At 39.6% G+C, this 18,343-nt stretch overlaps 1 protein-coding gene across 10 annotated transcripts in view; it reads right to left on the bottom strand.

Annotated features, from left to right (window-relative positions):
• nrxn3a (neurexin 3a) overlaps positions 1-18,343 on the bottom strand; it is a 189,213-nt gene that overhangs the window by 115,230 nt on the left and 55,640 nt on the right. For 5 of the 10 annotated variants that reach the window (XM_070841775.1, XM_070841780.1, XM_070841774.1 and 2 more), the window contains 2 exons: positions 8,556-8,857; positions 2,113-2,274 (listed from right to left, as the gene is read on the bottom strand). In XM_070841775.1, the coding sequence (XP_070697876.1) occupies positions 2,113-2,274; positions 8,556-8,857 (464 nt within the window). Of the gene's footprint in view, positions 1-2,112; positions 2,275-4,956; positions 5,002-8,555; positions 8,858-18,343 lie in introns of all 10 variants that reach the window. The other 5 variants (XM_070841771.1, XM_070841772.1, XM_070841779.1 and 2 more) reach the window with 2 other exon arrangements.

Raw genomic sequence — 18,343 nt, 5'->3', positions numbered from 1 at the left:
AAGTGAACATAGCCAAGTGGCTGGCATAGTGTACACGAACATCTGCACTGAGTATGGGTGTCCTATGGTCAGAATAGAAGACAACTCCCAAAGTGGTTGAGAATGATCAAGCTAAGATCCTGTGGGAACCTGATCCAGACTGAGAACCTGGTGATGGCTAACCAACTAGACATCGTGTTGATTGACAAACAACAGATAAAGGCAGTGGTGATAGATGTCCAACAGCGACATCAGGAAGAAGGAACACAAGAACCTCGAAAAATACCACAGGATGGAAGAGGAGCTAGGAAAGATGTGTTGAGTAAAGGCAACAGTGGTGCCAGATGTGTTTGGAGCGCTGAGGACTGTGATGCACAAACTGGGAGAGTGGCTGCAGCAGATTCCAGGCATAACATCTGGTGTCTCTGTCCAGAAGAGCTCAATCCTAGGAACAGCTAGGATTCTGCATAGAACCCTCAAATTTCAGACTTCTGGTAGTCAAATGTTTGGACACACCTTCTCATTCATTGGTTTTTGCTTAATTTTTTATGATTTGCTACATTGCAGATTACTACTGAAGACATTGAAAGTACGAAGGAACACATGGAATTATGTAGGAGACAAAAAAGCGTTAAAGAGCAACTTGCAGGCTGGAGACCCCATCCAATCAATGTGTTGAAATCAATCAATGTGTTTTATGGTGTTCTTCCTTGCTTTACCTTTACAGCGGGAGGGCGGAGAGATAGAGACAGAGAGAGGGAATAGAGATTGACCAAAATTACTACATGTCACACTTTGCTTCTCATAACTGAAATTATTGTGCTGACAAAGTTGAAAGTTAGCAGAAGTTAGAAAAATACGTTTTCGCTGAACTCAGAGATCCGTGACCACCGCCCGCGGTGGCGGATGGAGCCACTGCCCCCAGTGAAGCCACTGTGTGAACAGACGGAACAGCAGCAGTTTCCTCTCTTAAAACTCTAATCCTCTGGTCTAAAATGCCTGCCACAAATTACCACATTTTTTATAACAGATGAAGCAGTGAAGCACCTCTCTTTAGCTTGCACAAAGCTAGCAGGTTTCTTTTTCCTGCTACAGGGAAACTGTTGATTTATGTTGTGACAGGTTAGAGTTAGTAATTTACCACAATGATATATGGTGAAACATAATTAAAACACCAACTCACTGTAACATCACCACTCTGACTCACTACCACCAATTACTGCAGTGGACAGCGACTCACTCTATTGTATCACCCTGGACTGGGCCAATACAGACACATATAGAATGATAACCATTCACAATCACATACACTCCTACATGCAATTTAGAGTTATTCATGAAGTAACCTGCATGTCTTTAGAGCATCAGGACATACCATTTTGGAGTTGCTAGATTTACTTGATATTGCACATTTTGAAAAAATATAGTAATGGATGTTGTCATTGCCCACAGGTTTGTTCAACTAATTCATTCTCAAGGACATACTGGTCTTTTTTTATTGAATCAAACATTCAGAGATTATTCATGAGCTTCTTAGGTAGTTTGGTGTTTTAATTTGTAAAGTTAATAAAAAGGGATTTATTTATGTCGTATCATGTTCATCTTTGTGAATCATAATATATAGGGTATGAAATGAATCTGCAGATTCTTCTGTTCAAAATGAGACCAAACTTTTCTATGGTTGTCATTTTTGAGCAATGACAAAGGCCAAATTGTGACCCGCAACAGATTAAACAAGACTTGATTTTGTCTTAGCTGATCGTTTGAAATGCCTTTTGCAATATGATTTCAAACTGAAGGAGTTTATGATCATTTGCTGCCCTTACCAGCCAAGTAAATTCAAAAACTGTGAATCACAGCAAATACCAGAGGTCATACAGCATACAGGCATAAATGTGCACAAGAAATATTAAGCTTGGTCCAGTAGTATGTGAGATAAACTGCAGATAGACAGAGAATGTACACACATACACAGACACACATGCATGCTTATGCACAGGCTTCCACCTGGAGGAGATAATAAACACATCTAAAGCATTCCTAAATCAACATAGGTACGACCTGCTTAGCAAGAAATCATCATACCAGGACCATGTTTCACTCAAACAGTAGACAATGACTCAGTCACTTTACCTCCTTGAGACAGCCCATGAAGTTGTTGCTGACTGGAGATCCAGGCAGGTCAGCAGTGCTGGGGCTTCCACCCACGTAGAAGAAGTCATCTGAGCCCAGCATGGTGTAGTCTTCCTGGGTGTAACCCGTTGTGGTCAGAATCCCATCCACTGATATTGTCACCTGACAATGAGGAGTGAACAGTGAGAGTGGAAATGCAAACATTGTCCTTGGTTTATAACGACAGAAGTTAGCCTACAGTGTTGTTTTAGAACTCACTCATGAATGTGTGAATTGTAAATCTCACACTTGACGATTAGTTTACTAGTGCTATGGATCAGACAGAACAGATATAAAGAAAATTTGCCAGTCTGCAATTTTCTTTAATTTGGTGTGAGTTAGTAGATGCCATTTATGGTGGCTGAAACTATTGACAGGTATAATGGGTTAGTAAAATGTCAAAACAAAGATGTTAACTGGCTGAATGTAACTCCATATACTGACAAACATGCATTGATATTGGTCTTCATATAGCACCATTAATAGGGGTGTAAATCTTAGGGAATCAGATTCAGATTCTTGAGTTCCAGATTAAATTCAGAATCAATTTTCAATTCAATGACTCGATTCAAATCTGATTTAGCTCCATCCTCCACGCTGCCTCATGTCCAACTGGGAGCGTTTTATATGCATGGCCTCGCAAACCGTTATCATGCTTATAACGTAAGCATTTCTTATTTTGTCTGTTTTAAATGTTTCTTGTAGGTATTTACTACTTTGTTGTGCTCTAGCCTAAAGACAGCAGGCTTAAGTGAAAGTGAAGTTAAGTATTTCTCCACTTCCAATACAAACATAAATGTCTTGCCTGGTAATATTGATGTGGTGATGGATTTATTTTGAAAATTGACCAGATTCTCTCTTTTTATTTGTCTTCCTGCCCATTTCCTGACTAATCTGCAGTGCAATGCATTTTCAGCACTCAACAATCATTCTGCATTTTCTACAGGAAATGCTCTTTTCTGGTTGTATTTCAAGCAGTGGAGAGAGCAGCCTCTCTGCTCCACCATCTGCAACTCTGTGGAGAGTTGGATTGGTGGAGTTTTGCTCTGCTAATGTTAGTCTCTGAATGACAGCAATTCATGTCTTGTAAAAGTAATTAATAATAAATGAATACATAAAATGTTGCAACTGCTGTCTTTTCTGAAAATGATAACTCCAGCATGTGTGCACCGTAGTGCTGAACTGCCCTCGCAATCGAGTTCCATCTGGGTTTTTTCGTCAACATCACTTTTACAAATGTTAAAAAACGATTTTTCGAAACAATAGTTAATCAGTTTAGAATACTAGGAAGAATCGAGATCCATATGAATAAATTTTTTTCATCATCCCTTTGGTGTTTTCTGTTTTTTTTTTTGGTCTTTTTTGTATTTAAATAAAAAAGAAATTAACAAATATATTGTAACAGTAGCAACATGCATGAGTAGACAAAAAACACTCCCAAACCAACAGAAAGGAGGACAAAGTTTAATGCCACACCACACAAAATTGAATGCAAACATGCAGGACACACAGAATGACTGAGGACAGACCCACACTGCAGGATATCAGTCTGGGGCCAATGTTATGTAGTGAATATGTACTGCTGACAAAATCTTTGACAATATTTAATGGAAGGTCTAACTTGAATATTTCATTTTATGCTTCTTTATACTTCTTCACTACCACATTTATTTGACAGCTATAGTAATGAAAACATTTAATTATATGTACGATTAGTTTATAAATATAAAGTAAATTTGCTGAATAATAACTAGCCTTGAAATTAAAACATTACATATTAATGCAACAATAATAATAACCCACTAATACTGTATACACTTAATAAATGCTACATAGTAGTACCTATCAGTACCTATTAAATGATCATTTTGCTGATAATACTTTTGAAATTTTGTTGAATGAAAGGTTATGCTGGAGGATTTGTACTCTGATCCAAATTCCTCTGTAATCCTGTTCTTTTAATAAGTATTTTAGACTTTCATGTCATGATATCCAAGGAATTCCATTACCAATTAGAATCCTGTTTTCCCCCCTCAGATAGCAGATTAAATGCCACTGTGTACCATTGGAAGCCAAGATAAAGACATTCACCTACTGCGTAGCCTAAGAGCTGTACTTAACATGTGTTTAGCTGTACTAAACACATGCAGTTTTAATTGTCATATACATATGCTATCGTTTACCAAAGTCCATGTAAAACTTGGACATTTGGACAGGGACATTTGTTTCCTAATGTAAGCCTAAATGTCTGTTTCTAATATTTTGTGGACTTTTTGTGGTCATATTTTCCCAACTGGGTAAGAACTGTGCATATTTACTGTACAGCCAAATGCTTGTTAGTGGAACTGATAGTTATTCTGCATTGTGGGTTGCCTTGTATTTTCATTTCAGGAGTGTGAATGAAAATGATAGTCTGGTGTAAAGAGAGAGAGATTCAGTCTATCCAATTGTCCAGAGTGTGGATTTTTTCTTTCTCCTTTTCAGTGGTATTACACTTCCTTCCACAATATTATCACCAAAAGACATTTAACAGGAAAATCTGGAATGTAGCAGATCTAGTAAAACCCAAGAGAAGCAAAAGTTATTGGTGACTAAAAAAGGGGAAGAGATTCGAGAGGAAAGCAAAAGGCAGCATGAGGGGATAAAGATGAATGTCAGAGGGACAAGCAAAGTCAACATTAAATCTGGGAAATACAAAACCCATTTTCTTGTTTTTTGGGGAATGGTATCTTGAAGTACAGAATTCAAAAAAAGGAAGAGAACTACACAGCAAACCAAAAAAGTGATGATAAGAATGATATCTACCATACAATGGAGTGTGTTTACCATAGCGTATCCAATGTCTGTTTGCTTTGCAGAAAGGTGGCATAGGTGAAAAATTTATTCATAGAAGTGAACGGTGGGTTTGTTAATACATTAAAGTGAGTCAAATGAAAACAGAATGACTGGGGGACTGAGGGTGTTAGTACATGTTAGTAAAAAAGTCAGACAGTGGTAGAGATTAACAGGTGAAAGCAGAGGCAAGGAAAGTTCTGGAAAAGAAATCCAGTGTGCAGAATTATTATATAACTAAATGAAAAACAAAAAATGTCCCATCTCACATTTTCATTTATCAGAGTAAGAATAACAAATAAACAACTCGAAATGTACAAATAAACACTTCTGACATTTCAACTAATATTCAGTGACCAGTATAGTCACCCTTCTTTTCAATCACTGTCATGAGCCTTCCATCCATGGAGTCTGTTAGTTTCTTGATCTGTTGATGATCAACTTTTTGTGCAGCAGCAACCACAGCCTCCCAAATGCTGTTCAAAGAGGTGTATTGTCTTCCCTCACTGTAAATCTCACATTTAAGAAGGGCCCACAAGGTGAAAACCTTCAAGTTCTTCGGAGTTCACATCAGTGAGGATCTCACCTGGTGTCATAACACACAACACACCATCAAGAAGGCCCAGCAGTGACTGCACTTTCTGAGGAGACTGAGGAAGCTTGGCATGCCAGCCAAGATTCTGTCTAACTTCTACAGGAGTATAATCGAGAGTGTCCTCCAGCTCCATCACTGTGTGGTACGGGAACTGCACAGCTCAGGACAGGAAGTCTGTCCAGCAGGTGATCAAGAAAGCACAGCACATCTCTGGTGCTGCCTTCCCCATGCTGCAGGACACTTACCGGTCCAGGGTCCTCAGGGGGGCCCACAACATCATCAAGGACAGATCACACCCCCAACACAGCCTCTTCACACTGCTGCCATCAGGCAAGCGCTCCAGAAGTGTGAAATCAAGGACAACTCGCCTTATGAACAGCTTCTTTCCACAGGCCATCAGGCTTGTGAATGAATCCCACACACACTCACACTGAACTGGACTAACCCACTGAACTCTTCCACACATACTGTGGTACAGCTGCTGGAAATCATACTGCTATCTTCCTGTTTACGAGCAAATGCACTTACGACCACTGCTGCTGTTGACTCAGGTATCGTATTGTTATAGTTTATTACACTGCTGACTTTATTTATTTATTTATTTAGACCCTTTATTTAAAATTTTGAGTGTTATAACTTGCTTAGTTTGTATTGTTATAGCGTGATAGTTATAGCCTACTAGATTGTACTTGTTCGGTGATAGGGGTACCTATAGAGTAAGAATTTCATTGTACAGTGTGACTGTCTGGTTTTTTGTGTATCTTGAATCTTGAATCTTCTGGAATATGGCAGCACTGGAGGTTAATGAGTTCCTGGTAGCTTCACGTTTAATTCTTCTCATGTCTTTAGCAGTTAATTTGACAAAAATGAAAATGACGACAAGGTCAAGATACTCACTTGCCTAATAATTGTGCACGCAGTGTATACTGTGCGTCTTGGGCACAGAAATTCCTTTGGCGATTAATTGATTTCTATCATATCACATTTTCACATTGTTCACTGTGTGCAGTGAGCTACATTTAAATAAACAGAAGTATTAGCTCTGATTCCGTATCTGCCTGACACCCCATGTCCATTGTCTATATTTTTTCTTATAGTCAGCAAATACTTTGAAAAGACCCAAATGAACACTAAATGAATTCTAATAGCAAGTATTGTGTGTGTGTATCCAAATCAAACAGCATTTTTGATATTATATGTTTGGCCTTTTACTGCAATAGCCAGATAGGTAACTGTTTGATTACCTACGACCTACCTAATTATCCTATGCATATAACAGTTTTCAGTTTTAGTTGGAGAGTTCGCAATTTCCACGCAGAATTGCATAGCTAAGAGGGATTAACATGAAGCAATGGAATATGTAATCTAATGTTACCATTTGTGATATGGATCAGCCTCACTTTTAACTCCTCACGCCCCCACAGCCATATCAGAGCTGCATTAAGTTACTGCTAATGCAAAGTCAATATTTCCTACTGCTGCCTCTTCACATTAAAGGCATTCATCCGGCAATACCCAGAGTCGCTTGTATTGCAAAGCAGTCTCAAGGAACACAATATAACCTATTTGTCTTCCACTGACTGCCATTAGCAGCCACCGTTCCTCAAAATGTGTCTCGAAAACAAGACAAGTCAATAGGGGAGTTGTAAATCTGTCAGGGTCCAATTGAAAAGTCAGGAGCAGCCACAGTGAGCTGTCAGATGAAGAGCTGTAGGCAATAGGCTGCACACCATCTACTCAGTAACTACTTCTTTTACTGTCACCTGCTGTTGTGTGGAAAATTCGTGCTGTGTGCAGCATAAAATCATATCAGATGACTTGACTGGAGTTTGTTTGGCTGCACTGTAAACAGATACACCAGGAGCTTATCTGTAGTATTTCTGACAAGAAGTTGCTTGACTAGTGTTTGCTGTAGTAGCTTATTAAACTGCACTTGTTGTAGCCATGGGTGCTACAACTATCAACTACGTCTGAAATTTTAAGGATCACAACTTTGACTTAAGTCAAATCAGTTTAATCCATTTAGATTTTGTTGTATATTTTAATATTAAATTGTGGGCCAAATCTGACCACCATATGCACATACAAATCCTGCAAACCACATATTTCTATTCAAAGGGGGTTGGTAAAAGGCAGTGTCTATTTACATATCTAAACATCATTGCTGAGAAACTGTACAGCTGGATGGAGATGAGTCTTGGGTAATCAGCAGAGATCTTGGATGACTAGAGCATTTCCGCTTGATCATCCCATGAAATGTCTGTCCACAGAAAGATATTGAGGGAGGAAAAAAGAATGGAAAGAGAGAAAGGAAGCAGACCTCTAAAACCAAGAAATATGCAGCAATGGAAACGAAATCACAAGATCAAACAGAAAAAGAGCTAAATTGACAGACAGAGAAATTTGACCTTGAAAGTGATGCTCCGCTTTAAAAAATTTTTAAAATTGCACTGTGAAAGAAAAGTCCCATTAGGTGAGGTCACTAAACTTAATGGTTAATTGCCAGGTATGTATGTATGTCATGCCTTAGGGCTACGCCACATCCTGTATTGATAATAGCAGAATTTAAGACTGAAAGAAGGAAGAAGATCTCAATGGAGCTTAGCTTTAGTTCACTTTGGTGAACTTTGGCACACAAATTTGCACGACTGACGAATTGCAAACCACCAGTGCTGACCTTTGAGGAACTGGTCATGTGAAAAGTCGAAAAATGAAGGAAGTTATCATATATGCTGAGGCTTACTATTGAATTTTATAGCCTGTAATGTTACAGTGTATAACATACAGAGGCTGCAGTTAGTGACAAGATTGTGAGTTAGCTCTAGCTTGCAAGCTTAACAGACTGCTGTCGGTGGCTAACAACCCTAATCCTAATGCCATACATCATCATCACTACCATTAATTGAGATATTATTTCAGAAAGGTTTGCAACTAGGATTAACTTTTTCACATAATACACCCTGCCTCTGTGCTTTACCTGCCGGAGGTTGCGGGTCACTTTGACATCATGCCAGGAGTTGTCGTTGAATTTTCCATTGACTGGCTCCACGATGGCCTCGAAGGCTCCGGAACCCAAGTTGATAACGAGTGAGACAGCGCCATCCTTCAAAGCCAGGTTGACATAGTCAGCTGACTTGCCTGTGTGAAGGATAAGGCCATTGCGCTGCCATGTCTTGAAGGAGAGTGTAATCTCATCACTGCTGCTCTGGATGGGGTTCTGGGAGAGATCGTAGCAGAAGTACTCTGAGCCACGGAAAGTGGCCACATTCTCCTCCCTTGCTGTGGTGAGAAGAAAAAAAGAGAAAAGGTGTTGGATGTTATATACTTTTGGCTTGGGTTTGAATATTTGTCTATGTCAAGTCATAATTGCAAGTCAGTTGCAAGTCTTAAGGTCTGTGAATGTGTCAGACTTGAAATAACATCACATTTAAACATGTTTAGACTTAGAATAAGGTTTTTCAATCAATGGATAATGTTAAAGGTGTGTGGCCACTTGTTTGCCTTTTCTGCATTTGGCTTGTCTGCCAAGACAATTGTGTTCAATAGTGAGAAATGTGTTTTCTTTTCTTTTTGTCTAACTTAGAAGCCACTTGGTTGACAGGAAAACAGGTTCATGAGGTTAAATAAGACCACTTATAATTATTGCCTTGAAAACATACTATTAGATGAGTAAAAATAAGCAATCAAGTGATAATATAGTTCAAGACTTCCCTGACTGACAAATAAACAGAGCCACCCTGTCCAGAAAATAAGACCCTTCAGAAATATTCAACATGTAACAGAGAGGAATGCAGGCAATCAGAGTAAAGAGAGGCTGCAGACAGCTAACATCTAACAACATCAAAGACCTAATCTTGCCATTGAAATTGCCATTTCCTGTCAAACAGCCTGCCTGTGAGACAGTGGTTATGTTTGTGTTGATACAGAGAGAAGCAAAGATGTGAGGAGAGGCCGAGACAAGCTAGGACTGTATTACGGGTGGCTGTGGCTCAGAGGTAGACTGGGTCATCCATCAATCAGAAGGTTGGTGGTTCAATCCTCGTCTCTTATGAGTTAGCGTGTCAAGTGTCCTTGGGCAAGACACTGAACCCCAACTTCAGTGTGTGAATATGTGTGAAAGAATAGTCCTCCTGAATGAACAATGTGTGAATGGGTGAATGAGGAATAAAATATAAAAAGCGCTTTGAGCTATACAGACCATAAAGACCATATATTATCTGTACTTGTCGTTTTGGCAGAAGAGAAAATAAAGAAATGGGGAAAACAGGGAAGTGCTGAAGGAAAGAGAGGAAGAGCCCAGCACAGGGATAACACAGAAAGATGGTCCAGTCATGAGTCATTATCTGTGAGATCATCTTCAATTGCCTCACTGTAAACAAACATACTAGACCAATCTATCTCCCCTCAAGACACTATAAGGATCTGCATGAGTGCAGCTTTCATGTGTCTACAGCAAAACCTCACCTCCACCCACCACCCCACACTGTGTAAATGAAAGGGAAAAAGACTTCCTCAAAGAAGATTCTTCCCACACAACATAGACCCTTCTAACATGTGTGACGGCCCCTGCTTAATCTGTTTGTGTGTGCTGTATAAGCTATTGTGTCTACCCTTGCTTTTTTCTGAGGTGCCACAATTGATTGCAGCATCCACCCAGATCGGGAGCACCTAGGCCTAGGCTTCACAGGAGAAAAAGTGTAGTCCTCTTCCCCATGCCAGTGTCAGCACCTTTTGTTTTCTTTAGTTTTGTTTCTTTTTCCACTCTACAACACTGCATTCTCCACCACTTACACACATCCCCAGGAACACCACTGACGTACTGACAAACACACCTCATTCTGCCTTTATTTTTCAGTTAGTTGCTTTTCATACAATGAATACTTTGCACTTAATTGAAGTCTGTGTATTTTCCCATGTTTGTCATGGCCTATGGGCCGGGTCATGACACATGTGATGAGGGAGGAGAGTATGTGCTTTAAGGTGTTGTTCTAGAGCATTTGAAAGTAAAATATGAATATTAATCAATGAGCATCTCTGCAAGACCTAATTCAGGTCAACCTCATGTTCTCACCTGCCACGCCTTTACTTGTTACTCACAAATGTACCCTCTTAAAAGTATTACGAGAGTGAGAGAATAGTAACCTGGTTGGAGCTTCAGCAGAGGAGACTGGGCTGGAGGAAGGGTAGATGCATGATCAAATCTATTGAAAAAGAAGTTCAGCTAGCCCAAGATGGATTTAAGTCCCTTCCAGAAACCGCTGATGTTCTGCTGCAGCTGCTCCTCCATCCTCCTCCTGTAGCAGTTCTTGACCTCTCTGATCCTCCTATTCGACTCTCTTCAACTCTGCACAGTCTTCAGCTCCTCCTTGTTTCCAGACACAAATGGCGCTTTTCCACCAGCACCTACTCGGCTCGACTCGACTGTAGGGTTTTCCACTAGGTGATAGTACCAGGTACCGGGTACTTTTTTAGTACCAACTCGGCCGGGGGTTCCAAGCGAGCTGAGTCGAGCCAAAAATGTGATGTCAACATACTGCAGGCCACTGATTGGCCAGGGAGTGACGTCACTGGATGAGTCATGAGAGCGACTCATTCACAAGAATCAAACCCGCTGTTTTTAAAACCCTGGAAACGGGAGACCGGGCTTCTTTATTATTTCTGTGAACGAGGTAAATGGCTACATGCAAACCAAACACTCCATGTCCTTAGTTGTGTTGTTTGTGTCGCATACAAATTGCACCACTGGAGTTTCGGGCCACCTTGCACAAGAGGTTTATACACAGGCAGTTTGTTGCACAAGGTTGTGATCAGCTCGACCCAGCGGAGGGAGTGGTAGTGAGTGGTATGCCTCCCTGGTGTTGGCACTCCTCCCTTCCTCTTCCCGCTCTCCCTCATCCTGTCCGCACGAAAAAGTTGAAAGCCGTCCAGCATCGCGCTCTTATACGAAGCCAGGGTAGTCAGCCGGGTCTCAGTGAATAGCATGATGCTACACTCTTGGTAGTCCCACTGGTGTCTCGTCAGCGCTGTTAGCTCGGCCATCTTGTTGGGTAGAGATCTTATGTTTCCCATGATGATGGAGGGGAGAACGGGGCGGTAACGTCTCCTCCACCCCGGCACAGCATCCCCGTCTCTCCCTCCTAAGCTCGCTAGCACCGCTGTGTAGCAGAGTGCTAACAGCTGGTCGTGGGTGTAAACAATTGTAACCATGGCAACAAGTCTCCAAACATGGTTGAAGAAAGCACTAGTAGAGCCACAATGCGAACTCGACCAGTCTGGTTTGCATCGTTTCCAAAAGTAAAATAGTGCAAAAACACGATGAAAAAACAAGAATAAAAGACAAGAAAGAAGGCCTGAGTTCTAGTCACCAATTAGCCTAACCTGCATGTCTTTGGACTGTACGAGGAGGTCAGAGTACTCTGAGCAAGTACAGGGAGACACCCCACACAGAGGGATTCAAGGCAGAAACCACAAACCTGCCAGTCATTGAATTTGAACCTGGAGCCTTCTTGCTATGAGTGCTAACCACCACACCCCTGTGCTGCCCCCCAAGAGAACCAGTGTGCTTGATAAAGTGGTGGCGCACAGACTCCCAGGGGCAAGGACAGTAAGATGGAACCTCTACAGCCATGCTGTGAACACTGTGTTTGAGCACCTGGAACTGTTCCATCACATCATGCCTCATGAGGACATTCTCCACAGCCAGCTTCAGAAGCTTACCATCGTCTTTATCCAGGGAGTCATGCAGCAGTTCACTGACAGTGTGCATAAGTTCAGGTGATGTTTTAATAATACTGTTAATGATATGATTTTGTTAATGTCTATGATGCTTGAACAACTTCCCTATGTAAAATTTCTGGTTATTTTACCTAGCTTAATTTTTCTCGTCTGGTTCTGTTCAGAGATTGCCTTCCAACTCTCTGTGGAGAACATAGTGGAAGTGTCACTCAGCAGCAGCTAGGTAAGAAAATGCTGCACACTGGGCCCAGCTGAACTTCAGAGGTAAGATAGAGGCAAATGTGTGGTGTTGTATGGATTAGTCAACAATTATCATATACCAACAAAGTATGTTACGATGGCATTGGTTCTTGTGATGAAAGTTTATATTTTGTAATTAGTCTTACGGGGAGAGCAGTGGGGACTATGATAAATAAGTACTCTCTATATATTATATTCTGATATACACACATTGTCACAGAAGATTCTCATCACAACTCCAATGTCTACAGCTGAATCTCAAAGGTGTTTCTCAACTATGAAGAGAATCAAGACCTTCCTCAGGAACACAATGTTACAGGATTGTCTCAATGCATTGGCCATGCTCTATTGGGAGAAAAAAAGACATACCCAATGTTAACCACAGAATCATTGAGAAATGTGCATCTCTCAAGTAGTGATGGGAATTTCGGCTCTTTTTAGAGAGCTGGCTCTTTTGGCTCGGCTCCCTAAAAAGAGCCGACTCTTTCGGCTCCCAAGTGGCTCCTCAGATTTTTTGTTGCTTCAATAAATGTATTACCAAAGTATGTGTAAAATGAATTACTAATGTAAAAAACACATTATATAGAATAGTTATTGTTTATATTGCTTTATTAATTTTAAATTATTTAATTTTACTGGGGTCATAGAGCTCTGGGCTGTAGGTCTTGGTGGCTGTGGTGTCCTGGATGATGCTGTAGACATTGTAGGAGCAGTAGACACACTGGCACCTTCATTAACAGCAGCTTCCCTTGCTTGTCTTTTCTCCTCTAACTGAATTGATGGGTGAACAGTACACACATGCCTGTGCAGGTTGTTTGTGGAGCCTGCCTGATATGAAATTTTAATTTTGCAAAGTCTGCACTCTGCCCTCGAACTATCAATTATATTAAAATGTGTCCAAATTTTACTACGTTTTCTGCCGCTCATGTTTCTCACCTTTCCTGCCTGCAGTCTCTGACTATGTAGCAGTGCTCTCTCTCACTCTCTTGTCTCTCCCTCACTCCACTTTGTGTGCTCACTGTGCTGTTCACTTCAAAGAGCCGGCTCTCAGAACCGGATCATTCGCGACCGACACATCACTACTCTCAAGGAGAACAGAGCTAAATGTATGTATTTATGTACTTTACCCCCCTTCTCTCTCCCTCCTCCTCCTCATTGGTCACAGCAGATGTATGGCAGGAGAATTACCAATGACCTAGTGTTAAAAATGCTATGGGTAATGGGTAATGAAATGGGTATGAAATATATGTTTGAAAAAACACTTAATGATGCTGTGTAAGAAAAGCAGGACATGCATGTGCACCTGTAGAATCTTCTTTTTTTAGGAAGACGTATCTCATTTTACTCTACCAGCTACCAGAGCTTTATGGTGAGAAGATTTATCCATATTTTCTTTGTACAGTTAATATTTCATTTCAGGTTTCCCATTATAAAACTATTTCTATTCAGTTCTATACACTGATTTTAAAATTCTAATTTAATTTAAATATTTCTTTAACTATCATTATTATATATTTTTTCTCTTCTGTGTTGCATTTTTAAGAAGCATTTTAATCTCTGAAGGTGACTTATCTTGGTTAATAGTAAAAAGGAAAGGATGCCTTCAATGTACCCTCTGAAAATAGATCCAGGATTGTGTCAGCAAAATGTTGTTTGCTTCACATATTTAGCTTTTGTTCTAGAAATCAGGCTTGTAGTTCCTCCAGTTTGCAAAGTAGGGTTGTGAAATGATTATTAATGACAATGTTCAATATATCTAGTATTTGTAATGAAGTAAAATCTTCATTATCAATTAGTTTTTTCGGATATTGTGGCTTGTATTCTAGGAATTGGGTTTGGTCGTTCCTTCCGTTAGCAAAGTAGGGTTGTAAAAAGATATATCTGTTATATATAGAATATTTACTACAGCCAAACTAGCAATTACGCTGCATCTAGATGATCTTTGTTGAGAAAAAGTAAAGATGTTGGTTTATCTCAGATATCTTAGCCAAAACAGTGGTCAAACACGCTCGTCCACTACTCCCACAATGCCCTTCAGCAGCCATCCACAAATGAAAGAGGGACAAAAGGCCTTTATTCCCTTGAATCGAAGGAAAAATTATTAAAACATAATAGCCTTAACATTAACTCGTTATCAGACCCAACCCTACTACTTGTTGATTTGTCAGATAATTGCTATAAGTTGTTTATAAGGTGCAAAGGTGGTTATACAAAGGACCAGACTGTCACAACTCACCATGAGCATCCTTGTGACCTAAGCGCTGATCAACAGTTCTAAAACCCGTAATCTGCCCACACAGATGGTTAGGCTGTTGGAAGTAATAAATATTGCAGTACTGACATTGTCAGACAGTATAAAGAATTCAAATTTACTGGATAACTTCAGTACATAGTATGTCTGCAGAGAAATAAGTATATTTTTCAGTCGTCTGCCTTTTGGGCTGGCAAAGTGAAACTGCATCTTGTCTCCAGCATGGTTCCCCTAAGGTGAGAGAGCACTCCTGCCTCTCTCACTGTCAACAGCCCACTGTTAGGAAAAAACACTTTTATCTGTACACAAGAGGAACCAGAGTGTAGACATACAAATGGAACAGAAAAGCTGAAGAAGAGATGATTTTTACCAGAATAACAAATCAATATTGGTATTAAATTGTTGTTATTATCTATAAACCCCTACTTGTGGATCCAAACATTTAATATGCAAATATAAAACTTCTGTTTTATATGGTGTGCTTATGACAGGAAGATTCAATACAAGATTACACTCACCCAGAGAGGTATTCATAGCCATCTTGTTGAAATATGTGTTGGTAATGAATTAAGAATGAATAGAACTTCTTTATGACTGAAATAAGGATGAACTGAGGAGATCAGCCTCTATTTTAATGACATCTGTAAGCCATTCCATTTGCAGCCTGCATTTGATGGATGAGCTTTGATGAATCTTGCAAAGGGTCATCCATAAAAATATCAGAAGGAGAGGTATTAGGAAAAGTTAGGATCCCAGTAAATCTCCCTTATATTTGGATAGTAAGGGGATATTGTATGCTCTTGATTGCAAATAACTGAATTTATGCCTTTTTCTTCAACTTTTCAGCAGCATCTGCTCTAGATTATGATTAGAATGAGTTTGAGAGTTTTGCGCAGTATTTTAGCTGTTCATAGTGCTGCTCTCTTCTGGACCTCTCAGAGACCTCAGATGTTGTACCTGTAACCCACTGGAGCCACAGTGTTTGAAGCTCACAGGCTGTTTCAACTCGGACAACTTTAACTTTAACGTTAAGTATAGAGGAATGATAAAAGCCTGAAAAGCAGATGAATAACATGGATTGGAGGTTGCAGTCTGAATATCAATATGCAATAAACGGCTCATACAAAACTGAGTGACATGATTTATGTTGATGCTCCGCTTACAGTCAGATGAACACCAGTTTGAGAAAGAAGAAATAAGTGTCTTGGATCCAAATGTTTTATGTCTATGTGATTTGTTCATTATGTATTTATGCAGCAGCGAAAAATGGGAAAAAGGGAGAATGGCACCATTCCGAGTGGAACACTTTATCTGACTTCATTTGAATTAAACTGGTTTCATATTACATTTAAACTGACCATCTAAAATGGCATTTCAATTTTAATTTCAAATATTTTCATGGTTTGCTTTAACTGAAGTTTGGCCCCAACATACAGTGATCAACATGGCCTATCTGGGCCAAATAAATAAACAATATTAATCATTACTTTCTGTCATATTCTGTTTGTCTTTCATTCATTTTATCTGGTTTTCTTCCTCTCTCTCTATCTTTCGGTTTCGGTTCGGAGGTAGATTAGGTAGTGGAAAAATAGGTAGTAGATCATTTGTTTCCCAGCTCCTTGTCTCCTTTGGCAAGATACTGAACCCCTAAATTTGTCCTGAAGCTGTGCTTCAGCATGTGAGGATGTGTGTGAATGGTTAGTTCCCCCTTGATAAACAGACTGACATCTTGCATGGTAGCACCTGTCATCAGTGTGTTTGAACGGGTGAATATGAATGGAGTGTTAAAGTACTTTGAATGGTCAGAAAGATTAGAAAGGTCCTTGCACAACTTTGAAAACAAACAAAGAAAAAAACTATATTTCAGTGAAAGGAGGTCAGTTGGAGAGATTCCCTCTCTTCTTGGTGTCAGTGAAAAGACATGCTGCATGCATTCTAAACCAGCTGCAGCAGCAGAAAGAGATGCCTGACTGACTTCCACATTAAGAGAGTTAGTCAAGACATGAAGATATAAGAAACCAAATCATATCAAACAGTATGCAGACTGCCAAAATAAAGATTGTGTTTTTCAAAAGGTGTAATGTGGAACTAACGACAGAATTTATTTCTTTTGTCAAATTATAAAGCAGAGTCAACAAGTCTTCATCAAGCTAAATTATTGATAGATGTGTACAACTAGGTTGTTCATTTGTGATTCAATATACTTTAGCATCCATATTTTCTTATCCTCAATATAATATCAAATAGGACAGGAAACATTTGTGTGTTCATATAGATATATTAGAATTGAATCTAAATATGTAATGTGTGATATACTGTATTATGACAGCATCAGAATGGGGACACTATGCATGGGGAGAGCCACTGTGCATCCAAATGTCTGCGTACGTCCCTGCTTTAAGAACAATGCAGATCCTGAAGCGTAGGATGGAAACTCAGATATGATGTTTAAGGCTTAAGAGAAGATTGTATTCTTATGTGATGCCTCATACAGAAAAAGTGAAAAGATTAGGAATATCAGACTTCCTTTGCTTGGTCTTCTTTTTCTGCTGAGGCGGACCAATGGATGTTCGGACACATTGGCTAGCCAATCACTTAAAACTATGGACTAGCATGGCAAAGAAACCACACCTCCGTTTAATGAGGCTTTACCAGATGACCATCATTATGGAACAATATTACAACAACAACCTCTATCTATTAATGTTCTTCCATCTGTCCCTATTTCTCTAATTGTAGTCCCACAATTAGTGAACACAAAGACCACAGCAGGTCATTTGTTTCAAGCAGTTAATGACCTGTGTGTCTCTCTTATGACTTCATGCCTATTACTGTACCTCTTTGTCCATCTTTCTTTTAGCCTCCCACCCTTTATCAGTCACTCAGTTTGACAATTTAAGACACCTCTTAATCTCCACCCACTCACTTTTCAAACCAATAACAAAAAAAAAAATCAAGGCAAAAAACATATATGTATGATCATATTAAGAAAATGTTTTTATGACACACCTGAAGTACTTACTTCTACTAACAAGGCTTTGGACCCAACTATTTTTTCTTAAAGATGCAATTCAAGCAAAACATGTTTCAACTCATTAACAGCATGCAGCTGAGTGGGGTGATAATATGTATTTCTTATTTTTCTTAAAATCAGGGGGAATTATACAAAGTTTTAACAAGGCAACAGGTCTAAAGGTTTCATCTCCAGAAAGATAAGACTGACATGAAGAGCACAGGGAGAACAAAATGAGAACATGCAACTCCAACAGGTACAGTGGGTTGAGGCAGAAGCATGAAGCAAGTGTATAAACTGTGATGGATATTTACAACAGACCGTTTGGATAATCATGTTACAGTTCACCTTTGCTTTATCTTCCAAATAGTTTAAGCAAACCTGGGGATTTTTTTCCAACCTGTCATATACACGTTTCTTGATCTGTCAGACTTTATGGTTCACTTATCCTTGAAATTATCAGCTTTAAATGTTTAAGAAATTCTTTGCAAGAGTGCTTACTTTCACCTCATACGTCTGATGTTAT

This window comes from Pempheris klunzingeri, chromosome 13, assembly GCF_042242105.1.
Source record: "Pempheris klunzingeri isolate RE-2024b chromosome 13, fPemKlu1.hap1, whole genome shotgun sequence".
In the NCBI taxonomy this organism is placed as follows: domain Eukaryota; kingdom Metazoa; phylum Chordata; class Actinopteri; order Acropomatiformes; family Pempheridae; genus Pempheris; species Pempheris klunzingeri.
Note: the sequence above shows the minus strand (reverse complement) of the source record. Positions and strands in the feature narration are given on the sequence as shown.